The sequence below is a fragment of the Polypterus senegalus genome, chromosome 9, assembly GCF_016835505.1.
Source record: "Polypterus senegalus isolate Bchr_013 chromosome 9, ASM1683550v1, whole genome shotgun sequence".
NCBI lineage: Eukaryota > Metazoa > Chordata > Cladistia > Polypteriformes > Polypteridae > Polypterus > Polypterus senegalus.
In genome coordinates, this window is record NC_053162.1 from 143,114,140 (window position 1) to 143,129,888 (window position 15,749).

At 41.7% G+C, this 15,749-nt stretch overlaps 1 protein-coding gene across 1 annotated transcript in view; it reads left to right on the top strand.

Moving 5' to 3' along the window:
* Nucleotides 1-1,157: 1,157 nt before the first annotated feature.
* tmprss5 (transmembrane serine protease 5) overlaps nt 1,158-15,749 on the top strand; it is a 104,255-nt gene continuing 89,663 nt past the window's right edge. The window contains exons 1-2 of the mRNA XM_039762517.1: nt 1,158-1,232; nt 12,675-12,773. Of these exons, the coding sequence (XP_039618451.1) occupies nt 12,731-12,773 (43 nt within the window). The 5' untranslated portion in view covers nt 1,158-1,232; nt 12,675-12,730. The remainder of the gene's footprint in view (nt 1,233-12,674; nt 12,774-15,749) is intronic.

A 15,749-nucleotide genomic window follows, 5' to 3' on the forward strand; every position in this document is an offset into this window, starting at 1 on the left:
TGGAGAAAGTACAGTCCCTTGTGGTGCTCCTGTGTTGCTGACCACAATGTCAGACCTGCAGTTCCCGAGACGCACATACTGAGGTCTGTCTGTAAGATAGTCCACGATCCATGCCACCAGGTGTGAATCTACTCCCATCACTGTCAGCCTGTCCCTAAGGAGCAGAGGTTGAATGGTGTTGAAGGTGCTAGAGAAGTCCAAAAACATAATTCTAACAGCACCACTGAATCTGTCCAAGTGTCCAAATGCACACTAGAACCAATTTAGAATTACCAGTTCACTTTACCTGCATACCATTGAGCAGTGGGAGGGTCAGGTCAGGTTGGGGGAGCATGCACTGGTATAGTGCGTTGCTGCACCCACCACACAACGAAACAACTCGGGATCCTGTTTGACAACCCCCCAGGCAGACACACGGTCCAGTCCCACCCTCCAGAAATGACCCTCTATCTGCCTCACCACCATGCTGCCCACTTGTACAATATGATAAGGCAAAATTCTCTATAAAGAGTTTTAGAAAACCTGTTTTCTGCAGTCTGGTTTTCAGTGAGCAATGTACTTAGATTAACCTTTTGAGCCTATGTTACATTCCATTTCTGTCTTACTTTCCTTGTATGACGAGTGTCTTAGTTTAGTGAGACTAATTAGGATATTACCTGAATTTTTAACTCCAAGTTCAAAAAAGTCCAAAAGTGAAAGAGAAACCACAGATTATGTTAGGGCTGCTTTCAAGCACATAAACTGCCAGCAGTGACTGAACAATACAAAAGTCATCCCTGGGCCAGTGTAGCTGACTCAGGTCGCGTACATGCTACCTCTCTTTTGTTTTCAGCATGGCAATGGAGAGAATTGCCCATATCTCATTTGAAATTAGTTCTTTATGAACAGTTTGCATTATAAGCCATTTTTTTGCAAACCTACTTTTTGCAATCCTATTTCTAATCACTTGGATACAGTTGCTTTTTAATTTTGTTTGTTTAACTTAAATTTAAACTTTAATTCTCAGCAATTGCTATACATTTAAACCTATAAGAGCTTATTGTAAATGAAATAATCATGCATTAATAAAATAAAACACAGTTCAATTGTATCTTTTCCTCAAATATTGCAGAACCCTGGAAATATATATGACATCAGAAGTGATGATTCAGCTCAGAATGAAGGCAGTTCACGGTCACCAGAGGCAGGAGTAACACCACCATGGCCGCGTGAAACAGTGTCTTCATTGCAAGGTATTGTAACAGTCATCCAGGATTAATTCACAATTTGTTTCTTATACTGTACAACACATTCAAAGAAATGTATTTAAAGAACATGACTTAAACACAATCTTTTACTCATTTTTGTTTTTGTTGATTTGCACAGAACACTACACAGTCTTTGTCTTTTCTTTGCACATTTTTAAGATTTTTATATGGCCTGAAACCTAACCTGCTACCAATGTCTTTACTTATCCCTTTATATTCAAAACCCCTGGGTAGAATAGTGGAGTGTTCAGTGACCATTAACTCACTGGAGATACTAACATATTAACAGTATTGTATTTAGGTACAGTAGATTTTAGATAGGGTGGCATAGCATTGCAGTGTCTACTAGCTCTGAGCTGTGTGTAGCTTACACATACCCCATTTCTATGAGGCTTTTCCCATGATACTGTGAGAACATGTCTCTCTATTATAAAAAAAAATCTTGGAAGGCTTGGATGGAGACAATACGTGATTTTCTCTGACACACTTTAATATCCTGCGAGACAAGGCGGTGAGATAAAAGGACAGCTGTTGTACAGGCTTTTAAATGATCGATACGCAGCGCGACAAACAGTACATACAGCTCGGCAGCAGCAACAACAAGCCAGCAGCTGATCTGACCGCATCTCCTTAGCATGTATTCAGCCCCCCTAGTTGTAATTAAAACAAAGAGACACAGAAAAAGATTTGAGCCACCAAAGTGAACCCAGTAAATTGTGATGGCCAAAAAAAAATTCCAAAAGGAAAATAATAAATGACATCTGATTTTGATGGGAGCCTTCTTCAGAATCCTCCAAATTGGCAGTGCGGCCAGTTATCAATATTGTGACCTCAGATATGGGGATGGACATTTGAGGAGTAAACCGCAAGATAATTGTCACACACGCCAGCATGGGAGGCAGCTAAAGGGCTCGAGTGAAGGCAGTTCTGAGCCATGCCGGGATGTGGCAGAGCGCACTAACTCTCTTCTCACTTCCCTGTAGACCTAACCCGGGAGGTTCCACCTGTCTCTCTGGACGTCACTTCTGGGACCGAGCCAATGGAGACAGACCTTGCCAGCTCCGCCCCTGATGTCACATCCGGGACTAAACCAATGAACAATGAACACGTGCCCACCCTTATGACCTCACTTCCTGTCTCCCCTTTAAAAGCCTTCCCTTTTCCCTTCTGTGTCAGTCTTGTTTTGGACTCTGTTGTAAGCACTTCAGTGCTGGTATTTGAAAGAAAACGGTTGCAGCCAGGATACCAAATTACATGGGTGGCTGCCCCAAACCTTTTCTGTCTTTGACTCGCTTTGTGACAGTGGCGTAGTCGGCAGGATGGAGAAGTCCCAGAAGAGAAGGGGACAGGACCTGCAAAACACCCAGGTGGGAGCGCATCGGGCCGAGTATTCAGGCGGGAGGGTGCCCCGTGGTTCGGCGAGACCGGTGCGGGCTCCGCCCCAGCACGCAGAACTAGGCCGCCTAGAGAGGCCAGGGAGTGTGCGGGTGGGGCTCACCAATTGGGCTGCCCTGGAGGGGGAGACAAGAGGGACTCAGTATGCTCTCTTGGGGAGAGTGCCTGCCCCCAGTGAAACCACAGCCCCTTTACCACCTTGGGGTGCCCCAGACTGGCAGGTGAGTAAAATAACGAAGTGGAGGTTGGACCCTGAGAGGCCGACCAGTAAACAAGCCTGGTCCTTATGGGCAAAAGTATGGCAGTGGCTACGCCCTTGGAAAACAAGCCCCACCAGGTCATTGAGCAGGTAGCGCTATCTGCTCCTGAAAGCACTTCCCCAGGGCTTCACCCAGCCGGTCTGGGGCGTGCAGTTTAAGAACATGTCTGAGCTCATAGAGCTTTGGAAACACAGAGGGCGGCCTCACACTCTGGGAGAGCAGAACCGCCCTTCTGCCAAACTCAGCCGGGTATGTCCCAAGACCTAGCCCCTCCCTGTATAACCCGGAGCTTGCATCGGCGTCCGCGCCGCTGGCACGCAAAACCGCTTGGAGGCGAGGAGGAATGCAGGTGGAGGGGAGGAGGGCTTGGTGTGCTCTGACAAACCCGCTGACGGTCCCGCATACAGACGGGTGATCGTTAACGGTTTAAAACTTCCGCTTGCTCGATTCCGCAGCAACATTTCCATTGTTGCCCGCCGCTTTGTGCTACCGCGACAATGGCTAAAATTCAAGACCAGTATAACCTGTGTCCACGGGAAACCCGCTGGTACAGCACCGCCGCTGTGTCATTAGCTACGGAGGATCAGTCCAGAAAGTAACCGTGGCAATCCTTCCTGATCCTCCGCACCCGTGATACTAGGGCGGACTGGTCTGACATTAAAAGCGGAGACACATACCACTCCCGGGTTAAGTTGGGCCTCGTTATGGACGGAGATGAACCGCCTCAAGCTGCCTCCACGCCGTAATCAGCCGGCAGAGAGAGGTGAAGCAGCCGCCCTGGCTGACGTGGCAACTCCCGGCCGCCGCAGGCTGACACGCCATCCACCAACGCCGGGCGGAGCGGGAGGAAACCACGCCATTGAGGTCGGCGCTGACCCTCTCTCCGTGTTGCGGTTTCAATTTAAAAAGACGCCGCTTCTTTCAAAAGGGAGCAATGGAATGACGACTCCCTGAAGTTTGTAAAAATGCAGTGGTCCTTGTCAATGGCCAGCGACTAGTCAGTCGATGCCACAGGGCCCCTACTTTGTGTTAGATAATGACCTCCTTTACCGTAGCAATGCATGACGGGCAGGAGACGAGGCTGCTGCTAGTGCCGCTGCACCTTCCGCGCAGGTCTGCGAAGCTAGCACACGCCCACCTCCTAGGTGGCCACCTGGGCACCAAAACTCTGGAGCGGATCAAGCCCGGTTTTACTGGCCAGGAATTAATGAGGAGGTTCGCCGCTTTGGCGCTTCCTGCCCGGAGTGTCAACTGCACAGATTCCTAGGAGGGACCGTGCTCCTCTTGTTCCTATTCCCTTGATTGACGCTCCTTCCACAGAATCGGGTCGACCTGGTGGGACCTCTAGAGCCCTCAGCCCGAGGACACAAGTACATTTTAGTCCTCGTGGATTATGCTACACGATACCCGAAGCTGTTCCGCTGCGCCAGCTACCTCTAAAGCCATCGCACGGAATTACTAGGGTATTCGCTGGGGATCCCCAAAGAAGTCTTGACAGACCAGGGGACCCCTTCACCTCGGAGACGCTCAAGGAGACTGCCAGATTACTGAAAATAAAGCATTTAAAACCTCGTGTATCATCCTCAAACCGACGGATTAGTAGAGAGGTTTAATCAAACTCTCAAGCAAATGCTACGTAGGTGGTCAGCGAGGATGGAAGGAACTGGGATCAGCTCCTCCCCTCGCCCTTTTGCCTATCGGAAGTCCCACAAGCCTCCACGGGTTCTCCCCTTTGAACTACTGTATGGGCGACAACCTCGGGCATATTGATATTTTGAAAGAAGGCTGGGAAGAAGAGGCTCTTCCCACCACTAACATATTGGAGTATATCGCGCAGTTACGCGATAGATTTGGAAAGATTCGGCCTGTCCTTAAAAGTCACATGGAGGAGGCTCAAGCAGCACAGGTTCGCTACTACAACCGCTGCACGCCTCTTCGGGAGTTCCACCCGAGATCGGGTCATGGTCCTAGTGCCTACCTCCCACTCTAAGTTGCTTGCCCACTGGCAGGGCCCCTACGGTTAAGGAGAGGAAGGGACTGGTCGACTATTTGGTGAGTCAACCCAATCGCCGCCAAAGGAGCGGTATATCATGTGAACCTGCTGAAACCGTGGAAGGACAGGGACCCTGATCCCTCCTCCGCCAGCCCCGCCACTCTTCGCCACACACACGACCTTAACTTTGGCGCAGACTTGAGACCCAGGCAACGGCAGGAGCTGGAAACAGTTATCCGGACCGGTCGAGAGGTAGTCAGTGAACACCCGGAAGGACCTCTCTGATTGAGCACAACATTGTGACAGAGCCCGGGTTGTTGTCCGAGAACGCCTGCACGCCTTCCCGAGGCAAAAAGGCTGAAGTGGAGCTGAGATCGCGCATGCTGGAACTAGGTGTAATTGAGGAGAGTTATAGTCCCTGGTCCAGCCCCATTGTGCTCGCCGGTAAGCCTGACGGAGTTGGAGGTTCTGCAATGACTTCCGCCGGCTTAACCAAGTCTCCCAATTTGATGCCTATCCAATGCCACGCTGGGACGACCTCCTCGAGAGGCTTGGACAGGCTCAATACCTGACCACACTTGACATGACAAAAGGGTACTGGCAGGTTCCTTTAACGGACTCCGCGAAGGAAAACCGCGCTTAGTACCCCTAGCGGACACTGGCAGTATCGGTCCTTCCATTTGGGTTACACGGGCTCCAGCAACCTTTCAGCGCCTGGTGGACAAAGTGCTTCGCCTCATAACTCATACAGTGTTGCCTACCTAGATGACGGGTCATCTATTCCAGCACATGGAAGGAACACCTACAGCATGTCCAAGCGTATTACGGACACTTGGTGAGGCGGGTTCGGATTAATCCCAAGAAATGTTTCTTTGGATTAAGCGAGGCCAAATATTTAGGCTACCTGGTGGGTCGGGGTACCGTAAGGCCACAGTGCTCCAAAATTGATGCCATTCTGAAATGGCCCCGCCCGCGAACCAAGCGGCAGGTCCAAGCCTTTCTCGGGTTAGCCGGGTACTACCGCCGGTTTGTACCCCGGTTTTCGGAGAAAGCGCGCCTTGACTGATTTAACAAAGAAGAGGGCCCCAACATTGTGGTATGGACTGCAAAACAGACGCTGCATTTGGTGACTTGAAGAAGGCCCTTACGCCCGCACCTATTTTGATGGCACCTAACTTTTCTTTGCCTTTCATCCTCCAGACGGACGCCGGACACAGGCCTGGGAGCCGTGCTGAGCCAAAGTGTCGATGGTGTCAACACCCCGCCATGTTCCTGAGCCGGAAACTGTTGGACCGGGAGACCAGGTATGCGGCGGTGGAGAGGGAGGCTCTGGCGATTAAATGGGCGATCACTCAGCTGAGGTACTACCTGTTGGGCCGTGAGTTCACCCTTGTCACGGACCATGCACCTCTACAGTGGATGGCCCTGCACAAGGAGTCGAATCCGCTGGTCACCCGGTGGTTTCTTGACCTGCAGCCGCATAAGTTTTCGCCGCTCATCGCCGGGTGCTCTCCATGCCAACGCCGATGCTCTCTCGGTTTACGACCTCTCGAAGGGTCGCCCGACCCGACGGGTCTGGGCTGAGGGGGGGGCCTTGTCACACACGCGCGCATGGGAGGCAGCTAAAGGGCTCGAGTGAAGGCAGTTCTGAGCCATGCCGGGATGTGGCAGAGCGCACTAACTCTCTTTCTCACTTCCCTGTAGACCTAACCCGGAGGTTCCACCTGTCTCTCTGGACGCCACTTCTGGGACCGAGCCAATGGAGACAGACCTTGCCAGCTCCGCCCCCTGATGTCACATCCGGGACTAAACCAATGAACAATGAACACGCGTCCACCCTTATGACCTCACTTCCTGTCTCCCCTTTAAAAGCCTTCCCTTTTCCCTTCTGTGTCAGTCTTGTTTTGGACTCTGTTGTAAGCACTTCAGTGCTGGTATTAGAAAGAAAACAAAGTTGCAGCCAGGATACCAAATTACATGGGTGGCTGCCCCAAACCTTTTTCTGTCTTTGACTCGTTTTGTGACAATGTTTACATACACACACGCACACACACCGACAAACACACAAACATAATTCTAAAAATGGTATTTTCGGACTCGGGGAGGTTGAAAATGTTGAGGTTCATCAAAATCTCGAAATCAAATTCCAATACTTTCCCTATACTTCATATAAGAGAAAGTAAAAAGGCAATCTTGTGTCTAAAATGTTTAGCTTTGAACATCGTGCTAGCAAAATCAACTAATAGGTCACATATCTGGGGGGTTATATCACACAAGTAGTTGCTTGTATGGAAACTATTAGAATACAGAAAGTTATATGATGTAAAGTGAATAGCATAATAATCGTAAACAGCTGTGGGACACACAGTTCACAGCAGAAATCTTCACACATTTAATATAATGAACATTAAAATCCTTATCTATGTACGATTTACAGATTGCAGATTCCACAAGTACATTATGAATTTAACATGTGCATTTTAAAGCAGCCTAACTAATGATGATATAAAATTTCATTTATTTTTCTCTTCTTATAATGCAATTTTCACATAAAAAGCTACCATGCAAAATTTAAATTAATTGTTTATTTAAACTAAGTACAGTATCAGTTTACTTGAAAAAGTTTGAAATGTGTTCAGGTAAAGTATCACTCCAGTTGATGTATATTGCACAAAAGTTGATAGAAAACTAACATTTTGATATAACACCCATATGCCAAATTTCATTTATCTAGCTGAAAGTGCTCTTAAGTTATCGTGTTTTCGTACATACACACACACAGATATTATTGCAAAAGGTGTCCAGAAGCGCATGAAATGTGGAGATTCATCAAAATCTCAAGGTCAAATTTCTTTACGATTACTATACTTTCTCTATACTACTATAAGTAAAAAACTTAAATATGCTTTAATTCAACACAGGGTTACTTAAGCAAACAAGGACTTATTTACAGTGGATTCAGAAAGTATTTAGACCCCTTCACTTTCTTTACACTTTATTGTTTTGTACATTTATTTTTAAATGGATAAATTTGCCATTTTGTTCCACCAATCTACACTTAATGACCTATATTAACAAAGTGATAACATCTTTCCAGAAAGGTTTTCGAATTTATTAAAATTCAAGAACTGAAATCTCTTATTCATATAAGTATTCAGCCCCTAAATCCACTACTTTGTAAAAGCCGATTTGCCTGCAAATGCAGCTTCAAGTCTTCTTGGGGTCAGTCTGTACAAGCTTTGCACACCAGGCTTTGGGTAGTTTACCCCATTCTTTCTGGCAGATCCTCTGAAGTTCTGTCTGGATGGAAAGTGTCTGTAAACTGCTATTTTTGCTAAAAACATATTTTCAGAAAGGTTTGCAAATGTATTAATAATCAAAAACTGAAATCTCTCATTTATGTAAGTATTCAGATGCATCACAGTGGGACTCAAAATTATGTCCAGGTTCATCCTGTTTGCTTTGATTGAACATGTGTCTATCCCTTGACAGGAGTCTATGTGTGGCAAATTGAATCGAATGAACATAGATTAGATATAATGTCCCATAATTTACATTACAATTCAGAAACAAAACCAAACCATGAAGTTCTAGGAACTTTCTTTAGACTTCCAAACTCAAATTGTGGTAGGACATCAATGGCAAAGGTATAAAACCAGTTTTAAAATTGTATGTTCTCCCTGGAGCACAGTGGTTTCCATAATTGTGAAATTGAAGAAGTTTGGAATCACCATCACAGTAAATGTTTAAGAGCAAGGCACCACATATGGCGTGAAAGTAGATTGGTACATTTATTTTAATGATTTGCCTTTAAAATATCTTTGTACAGAGTTCTTGGGTGTCAAGTAATGAATTATTAATTACAGTTATTACTATTTTTGTACTAAATCTTATTTTCCATGTTTCTTTGTTAATAGCTCCTGTTGAAGCATTTATTAGTAACAGAACATATAGTGTGCATGCCAAAACAGCTGAAGTCACAACTAACAAAGTGTCATTTATTGATATAATTTTAACAAACTTTACTGTCTGCCATCAATCACAGAGTACCCTGGTAATGCGACTTTAATACACCTTCAACCTTAAAATGCGGACTTCACCACATTGTTGTGCATGACGAAACAGCGGACAGGTGGCTGCTCGGGCATGTTTACTGACAGACAGGCCGACATTTTCCATGGAGTATGCATTAAATCAAAAGACAAATGATATGTAAAGATGCGTTTATTCAAGATGTTCATTGACAAATCACACCATAGTGTGCCGCGCCAAATCAGAAGGGACAACTGAATTCCACAGGGCACAGATATATTCATAACAGGGGACCTATATGATGGGCAAATGAATTTCAAATGTTTTGCATTCATTCATTATTCTGGCACAAGCGTAACCAGCCTCTCATTGAAATTCTCCATTTGGAATATACGGCTGTCCCATCAGCAGCACCATGTACTTAGAAATATTTTCCCGCCTACGTCTCCAAGTCTGATATAATTTTCGCCGTCACTCCCTTGCACCCAGTGCGGGATATAAACCGGCCTTTATGTGGCTCAAGAATATGCAAGGGGGGCCCATACCGACACATTTGTTAATGGCACATCTGTTTAACAATAAAAAATGGCATTTAATATCTTTTACAATATAATTAGTTTAATGTTTCAATGATTTCATTCGCAACTGGCAAACTAAGTAGAAATGATAATTGCCAAAGCTTATTTTTGGTTGAATTTGAGACCATTTTAGTTGCAGTCTAGAGCCCTGGAAGGATAATGGGCTGGGTGACTCAGAGGTTGCTTCTGGATCACACATGGCCTGTGGGCCGCCATTTGAATAGGTCTGGTGTAGGATATTTTTCATGGCACAATGTTATCTCACCTGGCACATTGCATTTAACAATGTGTTAATATTTGAATTGTGATAACTTATTTAGGGATGTGCAAGTGCCCTTTTCTCGCATTAATACCTAATTAATCAACACAGAGCAGAAGCATGTGCCTCCTTTTCTTTACATGAGTCAGAGAAAAAGCAGCGATAAACAATGTGCACTGTGAAAGCTAGAGATGCTACTGTTTACTATCTCTCTATTATAATAAAAAAATCCTGGGACAAGATGAGACATTTTAGCTTGGGACAAGACGTGACTTTTTCAGAGAGAAACTTTCACGTTCCATTAAATGAGACTTTGTGCCAAGAGATTTAACCACACCTGGGGCTGGAAATAAAGACAAACAGTAGATGACAAAGTAGAACGTCATAAAGAATTCAAAAACGTTTTTGTGATACACAAGCAGAGCAGGTTAAAGATAGTGAAAGTACTAAAATTTGAAAGTCTCAAAAAAATGATAGTAAAAAAGAGATTGAACATTGTAAGAGCCATTTCCTAGTTACATAAGATTCATAAATGTTTAACTAAATGATAGCGTACAATCTATGGGAGGTTCCTATAACCCCCATAAGTAGAAATGAATTGGTATATTCTAGCTGTTTCTAACTGCTCTGACTAAGCATTATTCTCAGTTAGTGATCAGCCTTGCCATGTGTAAGGTGTAGAGGGCACATGGTTTTAAACCGTGCCTCTCGTGCCTTTTGAGCATTACGTGTTTTGTGTGCTAAGAAACATGTGAGAGAAAGCACTTAATTGAAAGTGCTGCACCATACGTTTAAAGCGTAGGGAAGAAGTTAAGAATCTTTAAGTATAGAAGGTGTTAAGTATCTTTTAAGTATAGAAACAAGTAGTTTCTCAAGAAAGCCTAAGTTTAGAGAAGATACATTTTTCTTTTTCTTTTTTTTGCATTTTATTCTATGTGTGTAACAACTTTTTTCTTTATTCTTGTGTGGATTATTTGCTTTGAATTTTCACAAAATATTTTTAAAACAAACTTTTGGACTGAGATATTTCTTTCGGCACGCGTTTTACCTGTGCTTGAACTCGTCTTAAACTCCGGGGGCTACAAATATATTGTTTGGATTTAAACTTTAAGTCGGAGATTTGTAGATTGTCTAATTTGTGTTGCCATCAGGGAAAAGTAGTATTTCTTCCCAATGAACAGGCATATCTGCAGGAATTAAAAGATTTGTTGTTTGGTGATAGTTAAATCCACATATGTGAGCAGCAGAGATGTGGAGTGGCTGGCGTGTAGCACAGGCTGAGGGGGGTTGGCAAGCGAAGCTAGCAGGGGGCAAAGCCCCCTAGTCTCATATGAAAATAAATTTTGGTCTGGGGTAATGTTTAATATTAATTTCACAAACATATATAATTAACATCTGTGTGCTGATCATACTAGTTTGTATGACATTATGATGCAGAAGGGAGCTGTAAATGTCTGCATATACTGTACTGTATTCACTTTGCTTATCATGCTAGTTTTTCTACTTGACTTGTCATCATTATCAGCCACTGCCCATTTTTAAAACCTATCTATCCATCCATTATCCAACCCACTATATCCTAACTACAGGGTCACGGGGGTCTGCTGGAGCCAATCCCAGCCAACACAGGGCGCAAGGCAGGAAACAAGCCCTGGGCAGGGCGCTAGCCCACCGCAATTATAAAATCTATTATATTTCTAAAATAGCACAGACCACAGTATTTTATGTCTGTCAACTCACGCACATTGCAACTGTTTAATGCATTGTGAAGCCACAGACATCTGTGAGAATAAGAAGGGCTGATCTGGTTGGGCCTTCAGACTTGGCAATACCTCTCAAGCTCAGCTGGGTCGGGTCTGTTGATGAAGGTATTTCATTTTGCATACACAGCCCCAAAGAATTCAGAGTCTATGTAAAGAGTTTGATGCTAACTTAATATTTATAATGCTATTTATATTGCAGACACTCAGTGCCACATTACCTGCTCAAACAGCAACTGCTGAATGAAGTTTTGCAAGCTTAGTCCGGGTAAATCCACACTCAGAAACCTATGTGGACAAGAACTGCTGTCTGATCTTTTGATCTAGAGAAAAAAATCACTATAACCACTTTGTATTATTTGGCATGTACTGTATCACACACACACACACACACACACACATATATATATATATATATATATATATATATATATATATATATATATATATATATATATATATATATACTGTATATCACATAATACATATATATTTGCCAGGATAATAACTATTATAATGCTGCTTAGTTTAGTTTCATGAAACTAAAAAATATAGAAACAAAAGTGAACGCTAATTTGTAAACAGGAGTACAATATAACAAGCTTGTTCTTCTCCCTTTCTGAGCCACTGCCCACCAAAAGATCTCTGCACATCACTGCACTTATTCATTAGGAGCTTAAATGTGTTGATTCTTCCATTTGTTGTTATTCCATACTAACTTAATAGACAGTGTTTCAGATGTCTTTCCTTTCTAATTGATCTTTTGAGTCCACTATACAGTGCTACAAGTCTTCTTACCCTAACCATTTTTTTCTTGCTTCCAAGATGATTTGTGTTTAGGTATAAATATTTTAATGGAAAGTTTGTTTCTGCTTACTTATTTTTTTAATTGTGTCTTAATTTTCATGAGGTTAGGGTTATTAATATTTCAATAATTGTGCACAGTATTTGTACTTTATTATTGTGCCTGAAGTCTGTCTTACCAGTACATGAGGTGTTTTTGGCACTTACCCAGCAGTTAGGATTTTTCTCAGCTTCTTTTCATATCTTGACAAATTATTTCTTTAACTTAGCTGAGAACTGTGTTTACACTTTTATTTTTTTTTACAAAAAAAACCCACTGATTTGCATGTGTCAAATATTTTTACAGCCTCATCAAAAGTATATGTGTGCAAGCTAATAAAAATATTAGCAGTTGTGAGCACCATGGGAATTCTGAGTGGACTGGCAGTGGGAGTCTGGCTTTTAGGTAAGAAAACCTACATTTGTCTTCTGTTTAAGTATTGGTTATTTGAACTTACAATAAATGAAAAAGGTATGGGTAAATTTAAACTTTTACCCCTTTGAAATGTATTGAAAAGATGAAAACTTGTTAAGATTATTAGTATAAATGTCAAATTTAAAAAATGTCAGTAAATGTCAATTAGTAAAAACACATTCCTAGACAAAAGAAATAAGTGGAGAGAAGTCCTCAGCATGTTTTTCAATTAAATATATGTGAAACCACTATTTACTCACAGAGAGGTGTTTGCACCACATATTTGTTTAATATTTTTATCAATCAATGAAATATCTTCAGTGAATATACACTAGTAGTTAATTAAAAGAGTATCAGAATTTGTACAGTGACTTAAGCTGTTTACAAATTGTACGAGATAATCCATCTTGGTTGTTAAAGAGATAATCTTCATGACTAAAACTCTGCATTATAGAAAACCCAATCCAGATACATATTGGTTTAGAATGTGCGTCCTTCGGACTACATACATAGTGATTGAGGGTTTGGTACTACAGGTTTAGAGATACAGGCTCAGTGGTAACTGGATGGAATTTGTGTATTCTCCCCATGTAACCATATATTCTCATTGGGTACCGATTTTTTCTCTCATATCCCATGCTGCATTACCTGGCCCCACACTAGTGCCGTTGCTTATGTGCATTATGGATGGATGGATGGATGCATGCTTGCCTGATCTATGGGTGGCCCCTGACATAAACCTTATTACATTGCCTAAGGTAGGCTTTCACCTTTGATCCTGCATTGGAAGATGGAGTGAAGAAAACAAATAGATGGATGGGTGGACCTTTTAATTTCAATGTTTAAACAAAATCTAGTTATCCTTTCAAAAGTAATACATAAAACATTTATCCAGACAGACAATGACTTTTATAAAACATCAAAGTTGATTGCATTTTTTGATGAATGAACTTATGTATAGTTAACTCACTTTGCATATGAAACTCTTGACAGGCCTTAGACCTTCCGAAGATGCTGCTCTTTACTCTAAACCTTTTAGCCTCACCTTGTCTTCAATATTTCTTTATGGTGTTTGGCATTCATTATAGATAGCTAAAAATAATTAAAAAACTGTAAAACTAGGAATATCTAAGTCATTTTTCTAGCATGTACTGATAAATGGTCAATCAAACAAAAAGAAGGCTAATAATAAAAATATAAATTATCTGTGGCCAGGAAGCAGTAGGAGTGTAATGGACCATGTGTACTGAAAACTTAAACTACATTATTTATTTATTGTTTTTTTTTTTTGTTGTTTATTATTATTGTCGGTTAAGTTCACATATGTAATTATACTTTAAAATAAGAACATAAAACAAGAAACAAACAAGAAGAGACTATTCAGGCCATCATTCCTGTTTGTTTAGCTAATAACTAAGCTGTCCCAATATCTCATCCAGATAATTCTTAAAGCTTCAGCTACATGTCTTGGCTGATTTTCCCGGATTCTCACAAATCTTTGAGTAAAAATGTTGTCCTCAAGTATGTCTTTCACTGATATGTTGGAAGAATTCGGCTGAATCTACAGTACTTTGTTAACGCCTTAGAGAATTCTGACTCATTCCCCATACAGTCCCTAGTCTTCTTGAGACTAAACAGGTTTAATTCTCTTAGTTTGCTGAAGTAGGACATGTTCTCAAGTCCTGGGATGCACTTGGTTGCTCTCCTCTGCAGACCCTCAAGTGCTGTTATGTCTTACTTGTGGTGTAGTGACTAGAACTGCACACCATACTCCAGAAGTGAGTAGAGTAGAGTATTGCGGGCAGTTCTGGACACCACACACAGAAAGAACATAACATAGATGATACTATCTCAATGAACAGTAATTTCTTATAAAAATGTATTGAAAAGAATTTTCAGCACCATACATGGTGTTAGTAAATAAATTTTAACTATGTATTCTGTGAATAATATTTTACATACAAACACAAAAACAAGGTAGGCTAGTTTGAGAAGTTAAAGTGAAGAATGTAGCACAGTCAAATTAAAATAGTATATAGTCCAATTGAAAAATGAAGGTAATGAAACACCTTTATATGTTTAACATTAACTGTATTTATCAATGTCGTTTGAATAGTGCAGCCTATAATGTCAGTTGGATTCCTTACTTTACCTGCAATACTGTGGAATGTTTGTATCTTTGGTGTTCATTTGGTAAACTCCAGCTTTGTTACATTCTAATTTAACATCAAACAAGCACAGGAATTGTTTAAAAATAAGGCAATTTAGTCCTTAGTCACCGCACACCCTTCCTTAGCAGAATAACTGGGTTTCCAGAAATCCTACTAATTTAAAAATACGTTTTTCAAATATATGACATTTAAGGTTTTTTTCCCTATCTGACCTATACTTTTACTAGGATATATAACAGTAAGAATGACAGTGGTAATGTCAAACTTTGCTCAAAATGTAGTCTGTGGTAATTATAGTTTAAAGCTTGTTATTATTTGAAAAGGTATTCTTACTAGCATGTTACAATTAAACCACAAAATGACAGAGGTTGCATTTGTTTAACTACAGTTTGAGCCGAGTCTACACCCACGCACCTCTCCAAAAATGCCTTTGTGTTTACTGTGAATCTAATAGCAGGTGTCATAAATGACAGCACAACCCCTGCTATTTCCCCCCACTCTGTTATTTAATCACTTAAATTTATACTGTGTTATACTTTTCACTTATCATAAAATGGTCAGGCCAGCTTCCAGTTTCTTATCTTATTTAATTGTGAGCTGGATTTTTTCAATCTGTCACACATCATTGGCTTATCTTAGAAAATTTTAAATAATTGGTACATTTTATGCCCTGCTACAAGCAATATTTTGTGGCATTAAAATATAATCTTAAGGGCCCACCATAAAAGAATTATTAAAGCTAATAAAGGTTTAAGTCTGAAAAACAGCATGTGGTATTGCTTTTTTTTATTCTTAC